The 22,559-nt window shown below is 46.6% G+C and overlaps 1 protein-coding gene across 1 annotated transcript in view; it reads left to right on the forward strand.

The window, feature by feature from the left end:
* The window catches only part of ctsz (cathepsin Z), a 36,471-nt gene extending 21,099 nt beyond the window's left edge, over positions 1–15,372 (forward strand). The window contains exons 4-6 of the mRNA XM_072514560.1: positions 1,591–1,741; positions 7,241–7,406; positions 15,084–15,372. Coding sequence (XP_072370661.1) covers positions 1,591–1,741; positions 7,241–7,406; positions 15,084–15,194 — 428 coding nt within the window. The 3' untranslated portion in view covers positions 15,195–15,372. The remainder of the gene's footprint in view (positions 1–1,590; positions 1,742–7,240; positions 7,407–15,083) is intronic.
* The last annotated feature ends 7,187 nt before the right edge of the window (positions 15,373–22,559 follow it).

The following is a 22,559-nucleotide window of genomic DNA, read 5'->3' on the forward strand; positions in this document are numbered from 1 at the left end:
CCGTCCCCTATTTCGTCTTCCGACAGGAGCTTATCTTGCAGCACCAGAGGCGGAAACCCCACGAAGGACGGCACCTCTCCTCACAGAATCCTAAACCTGCAGGTACCTAAACCCATTCCCCTTGGGCAACTCCTACAATTCCTTCAACTCCTCCAGCCCCGCAAATTTGCCCCCTATAAACAAGTCCCTGAAGTATTCAATCAATGCCTGCAGCCACTCCCGGAACCTCGCATCCAGTCTTGCCGGCACGAACCTATGGTTATCGCAAACACAATGACATGCCCTCTAAGTGCTGCCCCTATATTGCCTGCTTAAAGCCGACACCACCACTGGGCTAACGGAATATCTGGCCAGCGAGAATGGCAAAGGAGCCAACACAAAGCCCTTAAACTCGTTCCCCAACACGATGCCGCCTCCAAATGTCGCCAAACCAACCTCTCCTCCAGGCTCATTTCCTCACCATCACAATGTTTGCAGCCCCAATAATAATTTATGAAATTCGGCAATGCCAGCAAACCCCCCCCCCCGCCCCCTCCCCCCACCCGTCCTCCAGAAAAGCCGGCCGCACCCACAGGGCCTTCCCGATTCCACACACCCCAAAATCAACCCATTGATTGTCCTGAAAAATGACTTAGGTACAAAGATAGGGAGGTTCTGAAACACAACACAAACCTAGGCAGCACCGTCATTTTCACTGTCTGTATCCGCTCCACCAGCGACAACGGCAAAACGTCCTACCTCTTAAAACCTGCTTTCATCCCCTCCACCAATCGGCACAAGTTCCACCTATGCAGCTGGGTCCAGTTCTGCGCCACCTGGATACCAAGGCATCTAAAGCTTGTCCCCACCACCCTGAACGTCAACTCCCCTAACCTCCAACCTTCACCAAAAGCTTGGCATCGACATTCAATAACGATATTGAGCAATATGACCCACACTGCTCAGAGTCCTCATCCTTTTTTAGTAAGAAGTCTTACAACACCAGGTTAAAGTCCAACAGGTTTGTTTCGATTTACTAGTTTTCGGAGCGCAGGTCCTTCATCAGGTGAATGAAGAGGTGGTTTCCCAAAACACACAAATAGACAAAGTCAATGATGCAAGACGATACTTTGAATGTGAGCCTTTGCAGGCAATTAAGTCTTTACAGGTACAGATGGAGCGACTGGAGACAGGGATAATCCCAGGTTAAAGAGGTGTGAATTGTCTCAAGCCAGGACAGTTGGTAGGATTTCGCAAGCCCAGGCCAGATGGTGGGGGATGAATGTAATGCGACATGAATCCAAGGTCCCGGTTGAGGCCATACTCATCTGTGCGGAACTTGGCTATCAATTTCTGCTCGGCGATTCTGCGATGTTGCGCATCCTGAAGGCCGCCTTGGAGAACGTTTACCAGAAGATCAGAGGCTGAATGCCCTTAACTGGGCATGGCTTGAGACAATTCACACCTCTTTAACCTGTGAATATCCCTCTCTCCAGTCGCTCCCCACACATTGACCATTTCTACGGCATGAAAATATAAAGAAATGCACTTTATGGAGCAGCAGAAATGAGCAGCATTTCACCCCCAGCTTGATTCTTGTTCTGGCTTTAGATTGTCTGCCATTTAACCAATGTGGTACCTGCACGACCTTTAATGTCTGCCACGTGATTAAGAATTACACACTCTGGAAAGTTGGTGACCACGGCAGCGTCAGTGGGAGAAAGGAGATGATGGCAGAGATCTATGCCAACGGTCCAATCAGGTATGGTATATGATCAGGGCCATTCCTTCCTGTAATGCACAGTATAAAATGGGAGATTGAATGTATGAGAGAATGTGGAGGAGTCTTGAGCAGATGTGAATGAATCTTGAGCGCAACAACCAGTGGTCCAGTTGTGGGACCCGGAGCAAAAAGTTTTCAACCAGGCCTTTACATTGACTATGAGTAGACAATGCGAGCAGCCCGCCTTCATGTATGAGCATTGACACTGAGTCGGCAAGTTACTCAACCATGAGGGACTGAATGTGAGCATCCCCTAGCCTCCTTCAGTTTCTGCCCACGAGCAGTTTTCACCAATCAGGAGTGAGAAACCAGGTTAGATCATTTTTGACCATCCCTCTCAAACCTAAAAACATAGAGGCCAATGATAATGCTTTACTCTGATTCAGATCACCTAACTCAGCATCAATCAGATCCTGCTTCACATGACTGCCTACCATCCAATCAGAATTTATTTGACTATTTTTACCACATGATTAGCTATTAAACTATCCAATCAGATGGTGGTATGTTTATAGGCTCTTATGCTGAAGAGAGGCGTGTTTTGCTAAATTACTCCTACATTTTTAAAAGGAACTAGCTGGACATTCAGAGCTGTGTTTCAGACTTCCAGTGTTGGTTTTTTTTAACAATGTTGAAGCCTGTAATTACGCACAGTCTGGGAGAATACATTTTGTCCAGAACATTCCTGTGACATCACGAATAGGGGACAAAAAGGAGCTGTTGAAACTGTCCCTCAATCTACACCTTAAGCAGCATATGCAAAATAGATCCACAGCATTATACAACACTGAAAGAGGCTATTAGGTTCATCATGCCTGTCTTTCCTCTTGAGTAGAGCTGTCCAACCAATCCTACTTCCTCCCTTCCTCAGAGGTCACAATCTTACATTTTCCCTTTAGGTATTTGCCCAATTTTCTTTTCTAAGTTACAGTTGAGTCTGTCTCTGCTTTCAGGTGGTGCATTCAGTATCACAACAGATAGCTACGTTGAAGAAAGATTTCTTCATGTCGACTTTGGTCCTTTTACCAATCACTTTCAATGTGTTCTATGGATTTTTCACCATGGAAGCAGAGTTTACTCTATAAAAACAGTTAACGATTTTGAACTCTTCTCTCAATTCCCCTCTTTTTAAAAACATTTTCCAATTAAGGGGCAATTTAACGTGGCCAATCCACCTACCCTGCACATCTTTGGGTTGTGGGAGTGAGGCCCACGCAGACACGGGGAGAATGTGCAAACTCTACATGGACAGTGACCCGGGGCCGCAGTGCTAACCACTGAGCCACTGTACCACCCTAATTCCCCATTTTAGCTGCATGCTCGGAGGAGAACAAACATGTCCAGTACCTCCGTTGAACTGAAGTCCTTCAGCCCTTGTACCATTCAAGTATATCTCCTCTTTGAACCCTCTCCAAGGCATTGAGATCCTTCCTAAAGCCTGGTTCCCAGAACTGGGCACAGTATTCAGGGGAGACAGTGACATTTATCTCAGATTATTATCTCTGGACTGGGAACCCGAGATACAAATTAATGCTCTGGGTACATGGATTCAAATCCCAACATGTAGGTGGAATTTGAATTAAATTAGCAAATCTGGAATAAAATGCTAATCTCATTAATGGAGACCTAGAAACTATCATCGACTGTGTTATGGGTCAGGGTTTAGAGAACCCCAAAGTGTATCATGGAGTTCACCTGACCCACAACTTTTAATAGATTGTGGTATGGGGGAGCACACTGCCCACTCTACAGGTGTGGTACAGCAGAAATAGACAAGTATTTTTTTAAACAAAACAATGTTTATTCTATGAACTCAAGTTAACCTTTTTAAAACGTACAGTGAACATCTTAGCAACCATTAATTCAAATACAACCCCCAAAGACTACAACACTAAGTAAATCCTTAAGCTTTCCTTTTTAATATTCATATGACTTAAAAACAAACCTTTATCAGAAGCACATCAGGTTAAAGTCACTACTGAAAACATTTATAATTCTGAATTCACCAAATGACCAAGAGATAGTCTTTTGATGGCAGAGAGAACAGCAGTACACCTGCTTGGTCTGGCTTCAGCTCCAACACTGAAAGCAAAACTAAAACACACCCTGCAGCAAACAGCCTAAAACGAAAGTAAACCGCTGACAGACAACCCAGCTCCACCCACTCTCTGACATCACTGCAGTAGTAAACACCCATTTCTTAAAGGTACTCTCACTACAGATATTTATATACACACCCATTTATAAACACACATGTGAGGTACTCTCACATGACAACTGTCAAAAAAACCTATCTGGTTCACAAATGCCCTTGAGGGAAGGAAATTTGCCATTCTTACCCAGTCAGGCCTAAGTATGACTCCAGACCCATAGCAACATGCTTGACTCTTAACTATCCCTCTCTGAAATGGCCTAGCAAGTTCAAGGGCTATTGGGGATGGACAACAAATGCTGGTCCAGCCAGTAACAACCAAATCCAACAGCAGAATTTAAATAAAAAATCCAGCTGAGGTGAAACCAGCGTTTTACAAAAGTTGAAATAGAACATAGAACAGTACAGCACAGAACAGGCCCTTCGGCCCTCGATGCTGTGCCGAGCTTTGTCCGAAACCAAGATCAAGCTATCCCACTCCCTGTCATTCTGGTGTGCTCCATGTGCCTATCCAATACCCACTTGAAAGTTCCTAAAGTGTCTGACTCCACTATCACAACAGGCAATCCATTCCACACTCTAACCACTCTGAGTAAGGAACCTACCTCGGACATCCCTCTTATATCTCCCACCCCAAACCTTATAGTTATGCCCCCTTGTAACAGCTACATCCACCCGAGGAAATAGTCTCTGAACGTCCACTCTATCTATCCCCCTCATCATCTTATAAACCTCTATTAAGTCACCTCTCATCCTCCTTCGCTCCAATGAGAAAAGCCCTAGCTCCCTCAACCTTTCCTCATAAGACCTACCCTCCATCCAGGCAGCATCCTGGTAAATCTCCTTTGCACCCTTTCCAATGCTTCCACATCCTTCCTATAATGAGGTAACCAGAACTGCACACAATACTCCAAATGTGGTCTCACCAGTGTCCTGTACAGTTTCAGCATAACCCCACCGCTCTTAAACTCAAGCCCCCTGTTAAGAAAAGCTAACACACGATAGGCCTTCATCACGGCTCTATCCACTTGAGTGGCAACCTTCAGAGATCTGTGGACATGAACCCCAAGATCGCTCTGTTCCTCCACATTCCTCAGAACCCTGCCGTTGACCCTATAATCCGCATTCAAATTTGTCCTACCAAAATGAATCACCTTGCACTTATCAGGATTAAACTCCATCTGCCATTTTTCAGCCCAGCTCTGCATCCTATCAATGTCTCTTTGCAGCCTACAACAGCCCTCCACCTCATCCACTACTCCACCAATCTTGGTGTCATCAGCAAATTTACTGACCCACCCTTCAGCCCCCTCCTTTATCAAGTCATTGATAAAAATGACAAATAGCAGAGGACCCAGCACTGATCCCTGTGGTACACCGCTGGTAACTGGTCTCCAGCCTGAAAATTTTCCATCCACCACCACTCTCTGTCTTCTATGTGATAGCCAGTTACTTATCCAATTGGCCAAATATCCCTCTATCCCACACCTCCTTACTTTCTTCGTGAGCCGACCATGGGTAACCTTATCAAACGCCTTACTGAAATCCATGTGTACGACATCAACTGCTCTACCTTCATCTACACACTTAGTTACCTCCTCAAAGAATTCAAACAAATTTGTGAGGCAAGACTTACCCTTCACGAATCCGTGTTGACTATCCCGGATTAAGCTGCATCTTTCTAAATGGTCATTAATCCTATCCCTCAGGACCCTTTCCATTAACTTACCATTAAGTTCAGTGCTTTCATATTCTATGGATTGAATCTTAACCCCAATGTCAAAGGATAAAATGCAAAAAGATCTGATGCAAAAATCAAACCGGTCTGAAGAGGTAGGACACAAGTCAGGTGACCAACCTACTTCCTGTAAGTAGGTTTATTCATTAAATATTAAATATAATAATGGGGCTGCATATCTTCATTTTAACAGTCATTCAATTTTCAACCACAAGCAGCTGAGTTTCTCAGGCCTCCGGGAACCAGGGAGTTTCAAGGAAGTGAGAGGAGCTGAATCATGAGGGAAGTGCCTTTACTGCACTGATTGTGGGCCAAGAGGAGCATGAGCATTTCCTCTAAGTTCAACAAGCAAACTACCTGACCAACCCTCTCATCCAAGATCTCATTCCTCCAATGCGCCTACCTATTCTCAATGCTTTGGCCCGTGAGCAGACTTCCCACCTAAAAGGTCTCCAGCCTGTGAGCCTTGTTTAAAAAAAAAAGGAGCCCTGCAGTTAAGTTCTGTAGGACTTTCAGGGAACCCTCTTCCGGGTCTTCTTACCTCTCAGCTACCTCTTACTTCTCACTCGACTCATCCTCCATGTCCCACAAACTCGCCTCCAGGTTAAAATCCATTTTTATGCTCCATTTTACAAAGTCAAAGATCCCAGAGGCTTTTTTAACAGCCTTCTCAGTTATCCTGCCACCTTCAAAGACTTGTCTCCATATACTACCAACTCTCTCTCTCTCTTCCTCCCTCTCTAATCCACCTTTAAAATGATATTTAGTTTACATCGCCTTTCCTCATTATCCCTTTTCATCATTTCACAAGGTTCCGCGTTAAGTTTCTACCATGTCTCCACTCATTTGACCAATTTGCTTATGTTCTCTTGAAGTCTGAAGATCCAATGAGTGTGAGGTTATCAAGTGGCAGAGTCAGGAACCTGCACCAAACCTGTCAATTTATAATGGCCACACCAAGCCAACATTTGCTGTTTCTGTTTTTCGTCTGGTAACAATTAGAAGATTTGTGGTTTATTGTCATAGATTCCCCTATTCACCATGTGATTTTAATTAATATGGAATTTCAATATCAAGAACACGCCTTTCCAAATGGGGTTTTAGACCTTTGCAAAATTATCTCAACTTAGCAGCAATGTGATACTATCATTTAAGTAATAAGTTCCTTGCCTTCTATTAAGTATTGCAGTACTGTTCCTGTGTGTCATAATTTGGGAAACATGAGCCAAATTGTACAAAGCAAGGTCCCATGACCAACTATGATTAAATGATCAACTGTTGGTGATTTACTTGAATAATAAAACATTTGGAAGCACACTGGGGAGCATTTACCTTCTCTTTGAATAATGACATTCACCTGAAGTAAGATTCAGTTCAACATCTCAACCAAAACGCATTGGAGTGTCAGCATAGGTGTGTTTGAATGCACGACCAGTTGAGATAGGGGCTAGAATACTACTTCTTACATAAGGCTGACACTCAAGGGCCTTGAAACCTTCTGCTCAGTATGTGTAGTGTAGTTAGATCCTGTTATTTGTTTGGAGAACTGGTTTGTGTTTGATGATTGCTTTCATTTGATTCCTTTCAGTTGTGGCATTATGGCTACAGAGAAGCTGGATGCCTATACTGGAGGTGTATACACTGAGTTCCACACAGACTCTACGATAAACCATATTGTGTCAGTGGCAGGCTGGAGCGTAGACGCGAATGGAGTTGAATATTGGATTGTGCGCAACTCTTGGGGTGAACCGTGGGTAAGTGTTGACCAGATCCTTCATTGCACTGCCAGGCAATCAGCTTTGAACTTTGTTGGTTTGGTCTACCTAGTGAAGCCAAAAGCCAGACTAATAACCAACTCCTGCCCATCCATTCTCTTTGGGTCACTATGGATCCAAGGTGACATGCCTGGCAGTGTAAGATTGAGCCTACTCTGTGGGCAGACTTGATAATCCGATATCTGAACCAGGCAGGTCTGCAGTACCACTGTGCAGTTAAGAATGAATGAACGTGACTGGCTCATTAATGGGATATAAATATCATTACAGGGGTTGGGATTCTTCCCACTCAGCTTCAGATAAAGATAATACTAAAAGCCAAGAGGTCAGTTATAATGTCCTAGCTAGGTGAATGGCAAGAAGCTTATCAGTGCTCTGAGCTGTGTGGTTTTCGCTGGTAGATCCTGCAGACTCTCTCCATATACTTGGATGAGGGGAGAGGACTGTGGATTCCCAAACCTTGGTTCATACCAAATTGTGCCTACATCTCAGATAATGGGGTGTATTCCTCCAGGGAGGGCATTCCATATCACTCCTTTGCCCCTGCACTGCCATTCAGTTGGATCAAGGTAGATATGTACTTCAACTTTACTTCCCTGTCTTTACAGAAAAACATAAGAGCAGGAGAAGGTCATTTGGCCTCTCGAGCTTGCTCGGCCATTCAATAAGCTGCAAATATTTTCCTCTCTGCCTCCTCATGAAACCTGACTCCCTTGTCGATCAAAATTCTGCCTAACTCTGCATTGAATAAATTCAAAAATTGGAAGACCGGAATAAAGAAGTCTTGCTGTGATTGTACAGGGTTTTGATGAGACTGCTTCTGGAGTACGGTATACAGTTTTGGTCTCCACATTTAAGAAAGAATATACTTGGGGGCATTACAACGATGGTTCACTAGATTAGTCCCTGGATGAGGAGGTTGCCCTATGAAGAGAGACTGAGTGAATTGGACTTGTATTCTCTAAATTTCAGAAGAATGAGGGGCAATATTATTAAAACCTATAAAATCTTTGAGGGGGCTTGCCAGGGTGGATTCTGAGAGATTGTTTCCGCTGATCAGGGAATCTAAAACACAGGGGCACAGTCTCGGGACAAGGGGCCAATCATTTAGGACTAAGTTGAGGAGATATTACTTAATTTGTAAGGTTGTGAATATTTGGAATTCTCTACTCCAGAGGGTTGTGAATGCTCCATCATTGAATATATTTAAGGCTGAGAGAGACAGATTTTTAGTCTGTCAGAGAATCAATGGGTATGGGGAGCGGGTGGGAAGTGGGCTTGAAGCCATGATGCTATTGAATCGTGGAGCAGGCTGGATGGGCCAGGTGGTCTACTCCTGCTCCTATTTCTTATGTTCTTATGCTTTTTGGGGAAGCGAATTCCACAACTAATAATGAGCCTTCGAGATAAATAATTTCTCCCCTTCCCATGATACCATAAGCTCCTGAACAAAAAAATCAGTTTTGGTCTTTAAAGTTTCAATTCTCCCCCAGCATTTGCAGGCCTTTTGCAGAGTGAGAATTCTACTGCCGTTTGTGTGAAAAAAGTGCTTTCAGGTTTCGCTGTTGAATAACCAGCTCTAATCCTAAGACTATGCCCCTTTGTTCCAGATTCCCACAGCAGAAAAAATAGTCTTTCTGTATCAAACCTGTTCATCATTTTATTTTATTTTTTAAAATATTTTATTGAAAATTATTGGTCAACCAACACAGTACATTGTGCATCCTTTACACAATATTATAACAACACAAATAACAATGACCTATTTTACAAACAGAAAATGAATAAATAATAAATAACAAAAATGAAAACTAACCCTAATTGGCAACTGCCTTATCACAAGTAACACTCTCCAAAAATATAATTTAACAGTCCAATATATAATTATCTGTAGCAACGACCTATACATATTATACAGTATATATTAACAACCCTGAGAGTCCTTCTGGTTCCTCCTACCCCCCCTCCCCTCCCCCCCCCCCCCCCCCGATCCTGGGCTGCTGCTGCCTTCTTTTTTCCATTCCATCTATCTTTCTGCGAGGTATTCGACGAACGGTTGCCACCGCCTGGTGAACCCTTGAGCCGACCCCCTTAGAACGAACTTAATCCGCTCTAGCTTTATAAACCCTGCCATGTCATTTATCCAGGTCTCCACCCCCGGGGGCTTGGCTTCTTTCCACATTAGCAATATCCTGCGCCGGGCTACTAGGGACGCAAAGGCCAAAACATCGGCCTCTCTCGCCTCCTGCACTCCCGGCTCTTGTGCAACCCCAAATATAGCCAACCCCCAGCTTGGTTCGACCCGGACCCCCACTACTTTTGAAAGCACCTTTGTCACCCCCATCCAAAACCCCTGTAGTGCCGGGCATGACCAAAACATATGGGTATGATTCACTGGGCTTCTCGAGCACCTCGCACACCTATCCTCCACCCCAAAAAATTTACTGAGCCGTGCTCCAGTCATATGCGCCCTGTGTAATACCTTAAACTGAATCAGGCTTAGCCTGGCACACGAGGACGACGAGTTTACCCTGCTTAGGGCATCTGCCCACAGCCCCTCCTCGATCTCCTCCCCCAGCTCTTCTTCCCATTTCCCTTTTAGTTCATCTACCATAGTCTCCCCTTCGTCCCTCATTTCCCTATATATATATCTGACACCTTACCATCCCCCACCCATGTCTTTGAGATCACTCTGTCCTGCACCTCTTGTGTCGGGAGCTGCGGGAATTCCCTCACCTGTTGCCTCGCAAAAGCCCTCAGTTGCATATACCTGTATGCATTCCCTTGGGGCAACCCATATTTCTCGGTCAGCGCTCCCAGACTCGCGAACTTCCCATCCACAAATAGATCTTTCAGTTGCGTTATTCCTGCTCTTTGCCACATTCCATATCCCCCATCCATTCCCCCCGGGGCAAACCTATGGTTGTTTCTTATCGGGGACCCCCCCAAGGCTCCAGTCTTTCCCCTATGCCGTCTCCACTGTCCCCAAATCTTCAGTGTAGCCACCGCCACCGGGCTTGTGGTGTAGTTCCTCGGTGAGAACGGCAATGGGGCTGTCACCATAGCCTGTAGGCTAGTCCCCCTACAGGACGCCCTCTCTAATCTCTTCCACGCCGCTCCCTCCTCCTCTCCCATCCACTTACTCACCATTGAAATATTAGCGGCCCAATAATACTCACTTAGGCTCGGTAGTGCCAGCCCCCCCCTATCCCTGCTACGCTGTAAGAATCCATTCCTCACTCTCGGGGTCTTCCCGGCCCACACAAAACCCATGATGCTCTTTTCAATCCTTTTAAAAAAAGCCTTCGTGATCACCACCGGGAGGCACTGAAACACAAAGAGGAATCTCGGGAGGACCACCATCTTAACCGCCTGCACCCTCCCTGCCAGTGACAGGGATACCATATCCCATCTCTTGAAATCCTCCTCCATTTGTTCCACCAACCGCGTTAAATTTAACCTATGCAATGTGCCCCAATTCTTGGCTATCTGGATCCCCAGGTAACGAAAGTCCCTTGTTACCTTCCTCAACGGTAGGTCCTCTATTTCTCTACTCTGCTCCCCTGGATGCACCACAAACAACTCACTTTTCCCCATGTTCAATTTATACCCTGAAAAATCCCCAAACTCCCCAAGTATCCGCATTATTTCTGGCATCCCCTCCGCCGGGTCTGCCACATATAGTAACAAATCGTCCGCATACAAAGATACCCGGTGTTCTTCTCCTCCTCTAAGTACTCCCCTCCACTTCTTGGAACCCCTCAACGCTATCGCCAGGGGCTCAATCGCCAGTGCAAACAATAATGGGGACAGAGGGCATCCCTGCCTTGTCCCTCTATGGAGCCGAAAATATGCAGATCCCCGTCCATTCGTGACCACGCTCGCCATCGGGGCCCTATACAACAGCTGCACCCATCTAACATACCCCGCTCCAAAACCAAATCTCCTCAACACCTCCCACAAATAATCCCACTCCACTCTATCAAATGCTTTCTCGGCATCCATCGCCACTACTATCTCCGTTTCCCCCTCTGATGGGGGCATCATCATTACCCCTAACAGCCTCCGTATATTCGTGTTCAGCTGTCTCCCCTTCACAAACCCAGTTTGGTCCTCGTGGACCACCCCCGGGACACATTCCTCTATTCTCATTGCCATTACCTTGGCCAGGATCTTGGCATCTACATTTAGGAGGGAAATAGGTCTATAGGACCCGCATTGTAGCGGGTCCTTTTCCTTCTTTAAGAGAAGCGATATCATTGCTTCAGACATAGTCGGGGGCAGTTGTCCCCTTTCCTTTGCCTCATTAAAGGTCCTCGTCAATACCGGGGCGAGCAAGTCCACATATTTTCTATAGAATTCGACTGGGAATCCATCCGGTCCCGGGGCCTTTCCCGCCTGCATGCTCCTAATTCCTTTCACCACTTCTTCTACCTCGATCTGTGCTCCCAGTCCCACCCTTTCCTGCTCTTCCACCTTGGGAAATTCCAGCCGATCCAAAAAGCCCATCATTCTCTCCCTCCCATCCGGGGATTGAGCTTCATATAATTTTTTATAAAATGCCTTGAACACTCCATTCACTCTCTCCGCTCCCCGCTCCATCTCTCCTTCCTCATCCCTCACTCCCCCTATTTCCCTCGCTGCTCCCCTTTTCCTCAATTGGTGTGCCAGCAACGTGCTCGCCTTCTCCCCATATTCGTACTGTACACCCTGTGCCTTCCTCCATTGTGCCTCTGCAGTGCCCGTAGTCAGCAAGTCAAATTCTACATGTAGCCTTTGCCTTTCCCTGTACAGTCCCTCCTCCGGTGCTTCCGCATATTGTCTGTCCACCCTCAAAAGTTCTTGCAGCAACCGCTCCCGTTCCTTACTCTCCTGCTTCCCTTTATGTGCCCTTATTGATATCAGCTCCCCTCTAACCACCGCCTTCAGCGCCTCCCAGACCACTCCCACCTGGACCTCCCCATTATCATTGAGTTCCAAGTACTTTTCAATGCACTCCCTCACCCTTAGACACACCCCCTCATCTGCCATTAGTCCCATGTCCATTCTCCAGGGTGGGCGCCCTCCTGTTTCCTCCCCTATCTCCAAGTCTACCCAGTGTGGAGCGTGATCCGAAATGGCTATAGCCGTATACTCCGTTCCCCTCACCTTCGGGATCAACGCCCTTCCCAGCACAAAAAAGTCTATTCGCGAGTAGACTTTATGGACATAGGAGAAAAACGAGAACTCCTTACTCCTAGGTCTGCTAAATCTCCACGGGTCTACACCTCCCATCTGCTCCATAAAATCTTTAAGTACCTTGGCTGCTGCCGGCCTCCTTCCAGTCCTGGACTTCGACCTATCCAGCCCTGGTTCCAACACCGTATTAAAATCTCCCCCAATTATCAGCTTTCCCATCTCTAGGTCCGGAATGCGTCCTAGCATCTGCCTCATAAGATTGGCATCATCCCAGTTCGGGGCATATACGTTTACCAAAACCACCGTCTCCCCCTGTAGTTTGCCACTCACCATCACGTATCTGCCCCCGTTATCCGCCACTATAGTCTTTGCCTCGAATATTACCCGCTTCCCCACTAATATAGCCACCCCCCTGTTTTTCGCATCTAGCCCCGAATGGAACACCTGCCCCATCCATCCTTTGCGTAGCCTAACCTGGTCTATCAGTTTCAGGTGCGTTTCCTGTAACATAACCACATCTGCCTTAAATTTCTTAAGGTGTGCGAGTACCCGTGCCCTCTTTATCGGCCCGTTCAGCCCTCTCACGTTCCACGTGATCAGCTGGGTTGGGGGGCTTCCTACCCCCCCCCCCCTTGTCGATTAGCCATCCCCTTTTTCCAGCTCCTCACCCGGTTCCCACGCAGCTGTATCTCCCCCAGGCGGTGCCCCCCCGCCCATCCCCTCCCATACCAGCTGCCCCCTCTCCCCAGCAGCAGCAACCCAGTAATTCCCCCCTCCCACCGCTAGATCCCCCGCTTGCGTAATTACTCCCCCCATGTTGCTCCCAGAAGTCAGCAAACTCTGGCCGACCTCGGCTTCCCCCCGTGACCTCGGCTCGCACCGTGCGACGCCCCCTCCTTCCTGCTTCTCTATTCCCGCCATGATTATCATAGCGCGGGAACCAAGCCCGCGCTTTTCCCTTGGCCCCGCCCCCAATGGCCAACGCCCCATCTCCTCCACCTCCCCTCCTCCCCCCATCACCACATGTGGAAGAGAGAAAAGTTACCACATCGCAGGATTAGTACATAAAACTCCTCTTTCCCCCCTTTTTAACCCCCTTCTTCGCCCCCCACATTCGCCCCACCACTTTGTTCAAACGTTCTTTTTAATAACCCGCTCATTCCAGTTTTTCTTCCACAATAAAAGTCCACGCTTCATCCGCCGTCTCAAAGTAATGGTGCCTCCCTCGATATGTGACCCACAGTCTTGCCGGTTGCAGCATTCCAAATTTTATCTTCTTTTTATGAAGCACCGCCTTGGCCCGATTAAAGCTCGCCCTCCTTCTCGCCACCTCCGCACTCCAGTCTTGATAAACGCGGATCACCGCGTTCTCCCATTTACTGCTCCGAGTTTTCTTTGCCCATCTAAGGACCATTTCTCTATCCTTAAAACGGAGGAATCTCACCACTATGGCTCTGGGAATTTCTCCTGCTCTCGGTCCTCGCGCCATCACTCGGTATGCTCCCTCCACCTCCAACGGACCCGCCGGGGCCTCCGCTCCCATTAACGAGTGCAGCATCGTGCTCACATATGCCCCGACGTCCGCTCCCTCCGCACCTTCAGGAAGACCAAGAATCCTCAGGTTGTTCCTCCTTGCGTTGTTCTCCAGTGCCTCCAACCTTTCCACACATCGTTTCTGATGTGCCTCATGCATCTCCGTCTTCACCACCAGGCCCTGTATGTCGTCCTCATTCTCGGCTGCCTTTGCCTTCACGACCCCAAGCTCCCACTCCTGGGTCTTTTGTTCCTCCTTTAGCCCTTCGGTCGCCTGTAGTATCGGGGCCAATAGCTCTTTCTTCATTTCCTTTTTGAGCTCTTCCACACAGCATTTCAAGAACTCTTGTTGTTCAGGGCCCCATGTTAAACTGCCACCTTCCGACGCCATCTTGGTTTTTGCTTGCCTTCCTTGCCGCTGTTCTAAAGGATCCACTGCAATCCGGCCACTTTCTCCTCCTTTTTTCATCCGTATCCAGGGGGGATTCCCTTCTGGTTTACCGCACAGTGTTTTTAGCCGTCAAAATTGCCGTTGGGGCTCCTATCAAGAGCCCAAAAGTCCGTTTCACCGGGAGCTGCCGAAACGTGCGACTCAGCTGGTCATCGCCACACCCGGAAGTCCTGTTCATCATTTTAAACACCTCAATCATATCTCCCAAGGAAATACAAGCCAGGTTTAAGTAACCTGGCCTTATCATTTGACCCTTTGACCTTCAGACCAATATGGGTTTTGCTAGGCTTGGAAATTGTTGACCACAGTGATGGATTTCTCTGTGATTCAGCCTCAGGCTGTTAAAGAAAATGCTGTCTCAGCCAGCCGGGGATTAGGGGAGGCTTCCAAAGTTAAATTAAATGTGCCTTGTATGTGCAACTCATTCATGGAGAGACTTCATCCCCTGCCATCCTCAGCCGCGATCATACTCATTCTACGGTTTACTGTTTCAGGGGGAAAGGGGATGGCTGCGAATTGTCACCAGCGCCTACAAGGGAGGGAAAGGAAACTTCTACAACCTGGCAATAGAAGATGACTGTGCATACGGAGACCCCATCCTGTAGTCATGTATGCATTTGACTGCAAGTCTACTCTTCATTGGAATGGAACTTTTTAAAATACATACATATATTTTTTAAGTGCTAATCTAAAATATAAATTGTTGAGGTATATAAATGATTTGACATTCTGTGCCTCCGAGAGTTGAATTGAGTGCAGAACTGATTGCTTTTTTAAAAATAAATTCAGAGTACCCAATTCATTTTTTCCAATTAACGAGCAATTTAGCGTGGCCAATCCACCTACCCTGCACATCTTTGCGTTGTGGGGTGAAACCCATGCAAATACGGGGAGAATGTGCAAACTCCACACGGACAGTGACCCTGAGCCGGGATCGAACCTGGGACCTTGGTGCCGTGAGGCAGCAATGCTAACCACTGCGCCACCGTGCTGCCTGCGTGATGTCTTTTTTAAACAAAGGTGTAATTGTATAAAGGGAAATAGAAATGAGAATGTTATTTGCTACATAGAGACCACAATATGAATTAAAAAGCCCTTTGAAAATCACGGGTGATTTATTTTTTGGACCCAAGTCCACCTCACTTGTATTTAGGTTCAATGTCTTATAGAATAGACAAACACTATTCATACACAATGGTTCCACTGCGACAGAGATATTGTATTGAAATACCTCTGTACATAGCTTTGTGGGTAAAAGGGCAGCACGGTAGCACAGTGGTTAGCACCATTGCTTCACAGCTCCAGGGTCCCAGGTTCAATTCCTGGCTTGGGTGACTCTGGGTGGAGTCTGCATGTTCTCCCTGTGTGTGGGTTTCCTTCAGGTGCTCCGGTTTCCTCCCACAGGCCAAAGATATGCAGGTTAGGTGGATTAGCCATTCTAAATTCCCCTTAGTGTCCAAAAAGGTTAGATGGGGTTACTGGGTTTCGGGGATAAAGGGGATAGGGTGGAGACATGGGGCTTAAGTAGGGTTCTCTTTCCAAGGGCAGGTGCAGACTCGATGGGCTGAATGGCCTCCTTCTGCACTGTAAATTCTATGATGAGGGTGAAGGACCAATCTTATCTTTTCCTAAAAGGAAAGTGCTTCAGGATCTACGTCTAGAGTATGTACAGCCTGAATTCATTTGCTCCAGACCTCCTGATGTAATCTCAACACAATCATTTTGATTGTTGAGTTGATCAAATACATCAACAGCAGGGACACAGTAATGCAACAATTACTCACCAGACCAGTTATACTCAAAGATGTATCACTGACACAACCTGATTATAAACTGGAATTGCAATGATGCAGCAGTGTTGTGATTCTTTCCAACCATCAACAAGATCTAAATCCTCCTAAGCACAACATTAACCTAACTAAACTGCACATGGTCACCATGACGTTTCCTTCACTCAGTAACACCCTTACTAAAAATAGAATTAAATCTGACTTTAGTGATTCAAGTCTATATTTAGTATAGGCCTCCACTACCTTTAATGATCCTTTCATGATCCTTTAATGATCAGATGGAATAGCACTCATGAAGGTCTTCCAGGGGATTGGAGGCTCCAGTGCATGCACTTTGGGCAGGGTGGTGCCCTGACACTGCCAGCTTGGCACTGCTGAGGTGTCCAGGTGGCAGTGCCAGCAGGCATGGGTACTGTCAGGGTGCCAAGCTGGCATTTTTTGCAATCGTGATTGGGCCAGTGGTGCCCTGCTTAAGTGTTGGGGGGGCTGGGGATTCCCGTGGGGCGTTGCGGCTGGGGGGGGGGGGGGGGGGGGGGGGGGGTGGTCTGGGATCGGTTTGGGGCCTCAGGAGATCGGGACGTTATTTAAAGATTGTATCCCGATCTCTCGCTACACTGGGGAGTTCCGGCAAGTGGAGTTCCTCACTACAAAATGGGGCTATGTGCGGCTATGGCCACGTTTTCCCGATTCAGGCCCCTTTTACAACGCGAGCCGCGTTGAATAGCCACGTGTTTCTCGGCACCGCGAGCACCGGGAAACACGCAGCTAAACGCACTCGCTATGGGACTTTGTTCCACTTGGGTGAATTGTGCCCGATCTGGGGACTTGTGCCAAAGCTGCTCCAATGGCCTGACAAAAGGATGATTCTATGAGTATGACTCTCAATCAACACCTCAGACTCCTCCATCACCATCATCAGGTTATGGTCCCGTCCCATGGGCAGAACAAACCAGAAATGGCAGCATGATGATACACGGGTATGCACCACGTAAATATTGTGGCTGCAAATGCGGGTTAGAGACTCGGAATTCTGAATAACTCCCCTCTCAATTCCCCAAAGCTTGTTCACTATCTGCAAGGTGCAAGTCCGAAGTGGGCTGGAATACATCACACTTGCCTGAATGAGAGTAGCTCCAACAACACTCAAATGCTCGACACCATCCAGGACAAAGCAGCCCACTTGATTGGTACCCCACTACTTTCAACATTCACTCCCTCACCCTCTGTATTTACATTTTGATTTCAGGCAGTTACTTTTCCCAGCAGCTTTCACTAGTTCTATGTACTTTCTTTAATTGTGATAATCTCAGTGATCATATGCTTGAGCTGTCAACTGTATCTAAATTTTTTTTTTTTTAATTTTAGAATACCAAATTCATTTTTCTCAATTAATGGGCAATTTAGCGCAGCCAATCCATCTAACCCTTCACATCTTTGAGTTGTGGGGGTGAAAGCCACACAAACACGGGGAGAACGTGTAAACTCCACACGGACAGTGACCCAGAGCCGGGATCGAACCTGGGACCTCGGCGCCGTGAGGCTGCAATGCCGTGCCACCGTGCTGCCCTAACTATCTAAATTAAACAATGGCATTAGTACTGCCTATATCATCAATTGTAGTACTCCCTAACTGCAAAGTACATTTCCCTTTTCAAGAATGTTGGACTGAAAAATATTTAAGATTATTCACAATTTCCAACCAATTCACCAGTTTATTATAGTTGAAGTACGGGCAGCATGGTGATGCAGTGGTTAGCACTGCTGCCTCACAGCGCCGAGGGCCCAGTTTCGATCCCAGCTCTGGGTCATTGTCCGTGTGGAGTTTGCACATTCTCCCCATGTTTGTGTGGGTTTCGCCTCCACAACCCAAAAGATGTGCAAGGTAGGTAGATTGGCCACGCTAAATTGGCCTTTAATTGGAAAAAATTAATTGGGCACTCTAAATGTTTTCATTTTTTAAAATTATAGTTGAAGTGCATACATTAATTGTTTGGAGTTTGACAGTAAGAATAGTCAATTTCCTGTTCTTCTCAACCGGAGAAGTGGAACTATTGCTCCAGGGGTGCCAAAGCGGACCTGAATGGCTTCCTTCTGTGCCATGAATGACTGTATGAATCTCTTAAGTGTAGGCCCAAAGTGATACATTTTGGTGGGGAGAATGCAGAACAGCAATTTCAATCAAATGATACATTTTTGAAGGGTATGTTTTGTTACCTGTGTGGTAGGTAACATGTGCTACTCAAACCTTGGTTAGTGATGAGGTCTTCTGAATCTCGATGAAGAAGACTCAAACTCGTCCAGGAGTAACAAAAGGTTTATTGAGTAACTATAACAATAATTGCATGAGTTCTTTACTTTAACTTTGATACTAGTAATAAGGTTAACAAGATCTAACTACGGTAACTATACGTAACTCCACTAGCCATCTGAACTAGTCTGCTATTGCCCTGGTCACAGTGCACCCAAGAGAGAGTGAGAGACCCAATGTGGTTGCTTTTTATACCCCTGTTGGTCTGGCCCGCTAGTGATCATGTGGTGCTACTGATTACACATTAACCCCTTGTGTACATGCACATATAGAGATCACTACATCCCCCTTTTTTTCGTGTTACATATTTTTTGTATGTTGTAAAGAAAATTGAACAAACATTATGGATGCAGTTTGCAAATGCATTACATAAAATCAATGAGTTAGTCCGTCAAATGTGAATACATTTAGTTTCTTAATTTTTTTTCGCTTGCGTGAAATTGGTAGACAAATGATGTTATGTACAAGTTGTGATCATCTTGATGATTATACAAAGCCAATTAATATTTTTGAGTCCAATCTTAATTTTAAAAAACTGTGAATCCAAACTTAATGAATTTGTTCGGTTGAGTTGCTTTCTTCTTCTGTTGCTGAAGTGGTGATGTTGATGTCGTTATTTCTTTGTGAATGCGTCAGTGTTCTTGTGTTTAAGTGACCATCAAAGTCATCTTGAGGTGTTCGAGGGGTAAGTGTGTGTGTGTCTACATAGGTCTTTGAAGGCCATACACAATTTGAGAAGTCCGTTAAAAGCATGGGATCCTTGGCATTATTAATAAAGGCATAGAGTACAAGAACAACATTATGCTAACGCTTTCTAAAAAACACTAGTTAGGCTTCAGCTGGAGCATTGTGTTTAATATCTGGGCATCTAACTTTAGTAAGAGTGTCAAGGCCTTAGAGAGAGGTACAGAAGAGATTTTTCTCAAATGGTACCAGGGATGAGGGGGTTTCGGTATGTCCAGGGACAAAGGAAGTCGGGGGCTGTTCTTGAGGAATAGGAGGTCATGAAGAGAATTGATAGAGGTCAAAATCACATGCGTTTGATTAGTAAGGGAAAGCAGTTTTCAACAGCACACAAGGTTATAGGTATCAGAGGGCACAGATGAAAGATGATTTTATCAAGAAACGGCTAAAGGCACGAGATACGGGTCCCTGACAATACACCAGCAATCGTGAAGACTTGTGCTCCAGTACTTGCCACATCCCTAAGCAAGCTGTTCCAGTTCAGCTGCAACACTGGCATCTATGGCAATGTGGAAAATTGGCCAGGTGTGTCCTGTACACCAGTGTTTTTCAAACTTTTTATCCAACGACATATTTTTACAGAATGGCCAACCCTCACAACCCACACCACATTCACAAGAATTCTCCACAGTTACTTTTAAAAATGTCACACTCATTGCTGGCACATCTGTATCATTAAATGTAAAAATTGTAAATTGCGCCGCTGTTTCACCTTAAAGGACAGTTCTATCCTGACACCTTGCTAAAGGGTGTAACTCAGGATTATTTCGTGCACCCATTGTTAGCATTTGTAGAATTGTGTGCAAGCACTGGAAAGATTAAAAGGCTCAATATTACACAGTTTTAACAACGGCACGTTCACTCGTTCAAAATCTATTAAGACTTCGAATAGGAAATTAAATTTAAACCTTCCACTTCAGAAACAGGAGCCTCAATGGCTGAACTAAAACCACAGTCAGATAGAATGTCACTGGATGCCTGTCTGTACCGTTTCCCAGGTAAATATGTAACAGACTGAAAACATGCTTTGAAAAAATGATCGGCACAACCCAGCTGACCAATATGCAAAATGTGCAGACACATAATAATAATCTTTATTATTGTCACATTAACACCGCAATGAAGTTACTGTGAAAATCCCCTAGTTGCCACACTCTGGCGCCATTCGGGTACGTTGAGGGAGAATTCAGAATGTCCAATTCACCTAATAGCACGTCTTTCGGGACTTGGGGGAGGAAACCAGGGCACCGGGAATGACATTCAATGGCATACCATACTGAATTCCCCACAATCACCACCTTGGGGTTTCCATTGAGCAGAACAGAACTGGACTAGCCATGCTAATATTCTGGCTACCAGGGCAGGTTAAAGGCTAGGAACTCCATGGCGAGTAACTCACTTCCTGAGCCCCCCCAAAGCCTGTCCACCATCTACAAGGCAAAAGTCATGAGTATAATGGAATACTCTCCACTTGCCTGGATGACTGCAGCTCCAACAACACTCAAGATGCTCGACACCATCCAAGACAAAGCAGGTCACATGATTGTTCCCCCTTCCACAAACATTCAAAACCTGCACCACCGATGAACAATGGCAGCCGTGTGTATCATCTACAAGATGCAAGTAACTCACCAAGGTTCCTTAGACAGCACCTGCCAAACCACTACCATCTAGAAGGACAAGAGTAGCACATACCTGGCAACCCCACCACCTGGAGGTTCCCGCCCAATTCACTCACCACCCTGACTTGGAAATATACTGTTGTTCCTTCACTGTCGCTGGGATAACATCCTGGAACTCCCTCCCTAGCAGCATAGTGGGTGTACCTACACCTCAAGGACTGTAGCGGTTAAAGAAGGCAACCCACCACTACCTTCTGAAGGGCACACATCGTCGGAGGAATTCCTGCTGGTCCGGGCCCCATGCCGTCTGGGCTCCATCCGCCGCCATCTTGCTTCTCCCTTCTCTTCTCTGCCGCTGCTCCAAAGGATCCTTCGCAATCTGGCCACTACCACTGGTCCTTTCCATACACACACGGGTGGGGGGGGGATCTTCCTTCATCACCCCACACTGGGTTTGGTCTAAAAGAAATTCCGTTGGGGCGCCCGAAAAGAGCCCAAAAGTCCGTTAGAACGGGAGCTGCCGAAACGTGAGGCTTAGCAGTGCATCGCCGCAACCGGAAGTCCGGCCTGACAACTATTGGACTACAATGGCAACATCATTCCTGCTACCGGCTTGTGCCAACGTGAAGTGACGCACAAGTCACGGAAAGCCATCCTTCCTCTCGAGATTGTGGGCTCCTTAAAGGGCTCCCTGCTTGGCGCACAGGCGTGCAAGCTGTTGAACCTCGTTCAAGGAGTTCACTCTCTCTCTCCTGATGACACGCCTGCCTTCCAGGACGCTGGCTTCAGGTCTCAACTCAACGCCATCATCGACCAGCACCGTGACGTCTTCGAAGGCATGGGCACGCTCCCATATACTTACAAGATCCTACTCAAACAGAACGCCACGCCTGTGGTGCATGAGTCCCAGCACCCCTCAAGGACCGCCTCAAGCAGCAGCTGCAGGACCTCCAAGACCAAGGAGTGATCTCAAGAGTTACGGAATCAAGCGACTGGGTCAGTTCCATGGTGTGCGTAAAAAAGCCTTCTGGCGAGCTGAGAATTTGCATTGATCCCAAGGATCTGAATCGCAATATCATGAGGGAGCATTATCCAATTCCCAAGCGCGAAGAGATCACATGCGAGATGGCTCGCGCCAAGCTCTTCACCAAACTTGACACCTCGAAAGGATTCTGGCAAATCCAGCAGGAAACTGTGTACCTTTAACACCCCCTTTGGCAGATATTGTTACAACAGGATGCCGTTTGGGATCATATCGGCTTCAGAAGCGTTCCACAGCATCATGGAACAAATGATGGAAGGCATTGAAGGTGTTCGCGTCTATGTCGACGACATAATAATTTGGTCCACAACCCCGCAGGAACATGTCAGTCGCCTCCAGCACGTGTTCAAACGCATACGGGAGCAGGGTCTACGCCTCAACAGAGCCAAATGCTCCTTTGGTCTGATGGAACTCAAGTTCCTAGGAGACCACATATCCCAGTTGGGTGTGCGGCCGGATGCGGA

Source organism: Scyliorhinus torazame, chromosome 8 (genome assembly GCF_047496885.1).
Source record: "Scyliorhinus torazame isolate Kashiwa2021f chromosome 8, sScyTor2.1, whole genome shotgun sequence".
Taxonomy (NCBI): Eukaryota; Metazoa; Chordata; class Chondrichthyes; order Carcharhiniformes; family Scyliorhinidae; genus Scyliorhinus; species Scyliorhinus torazame.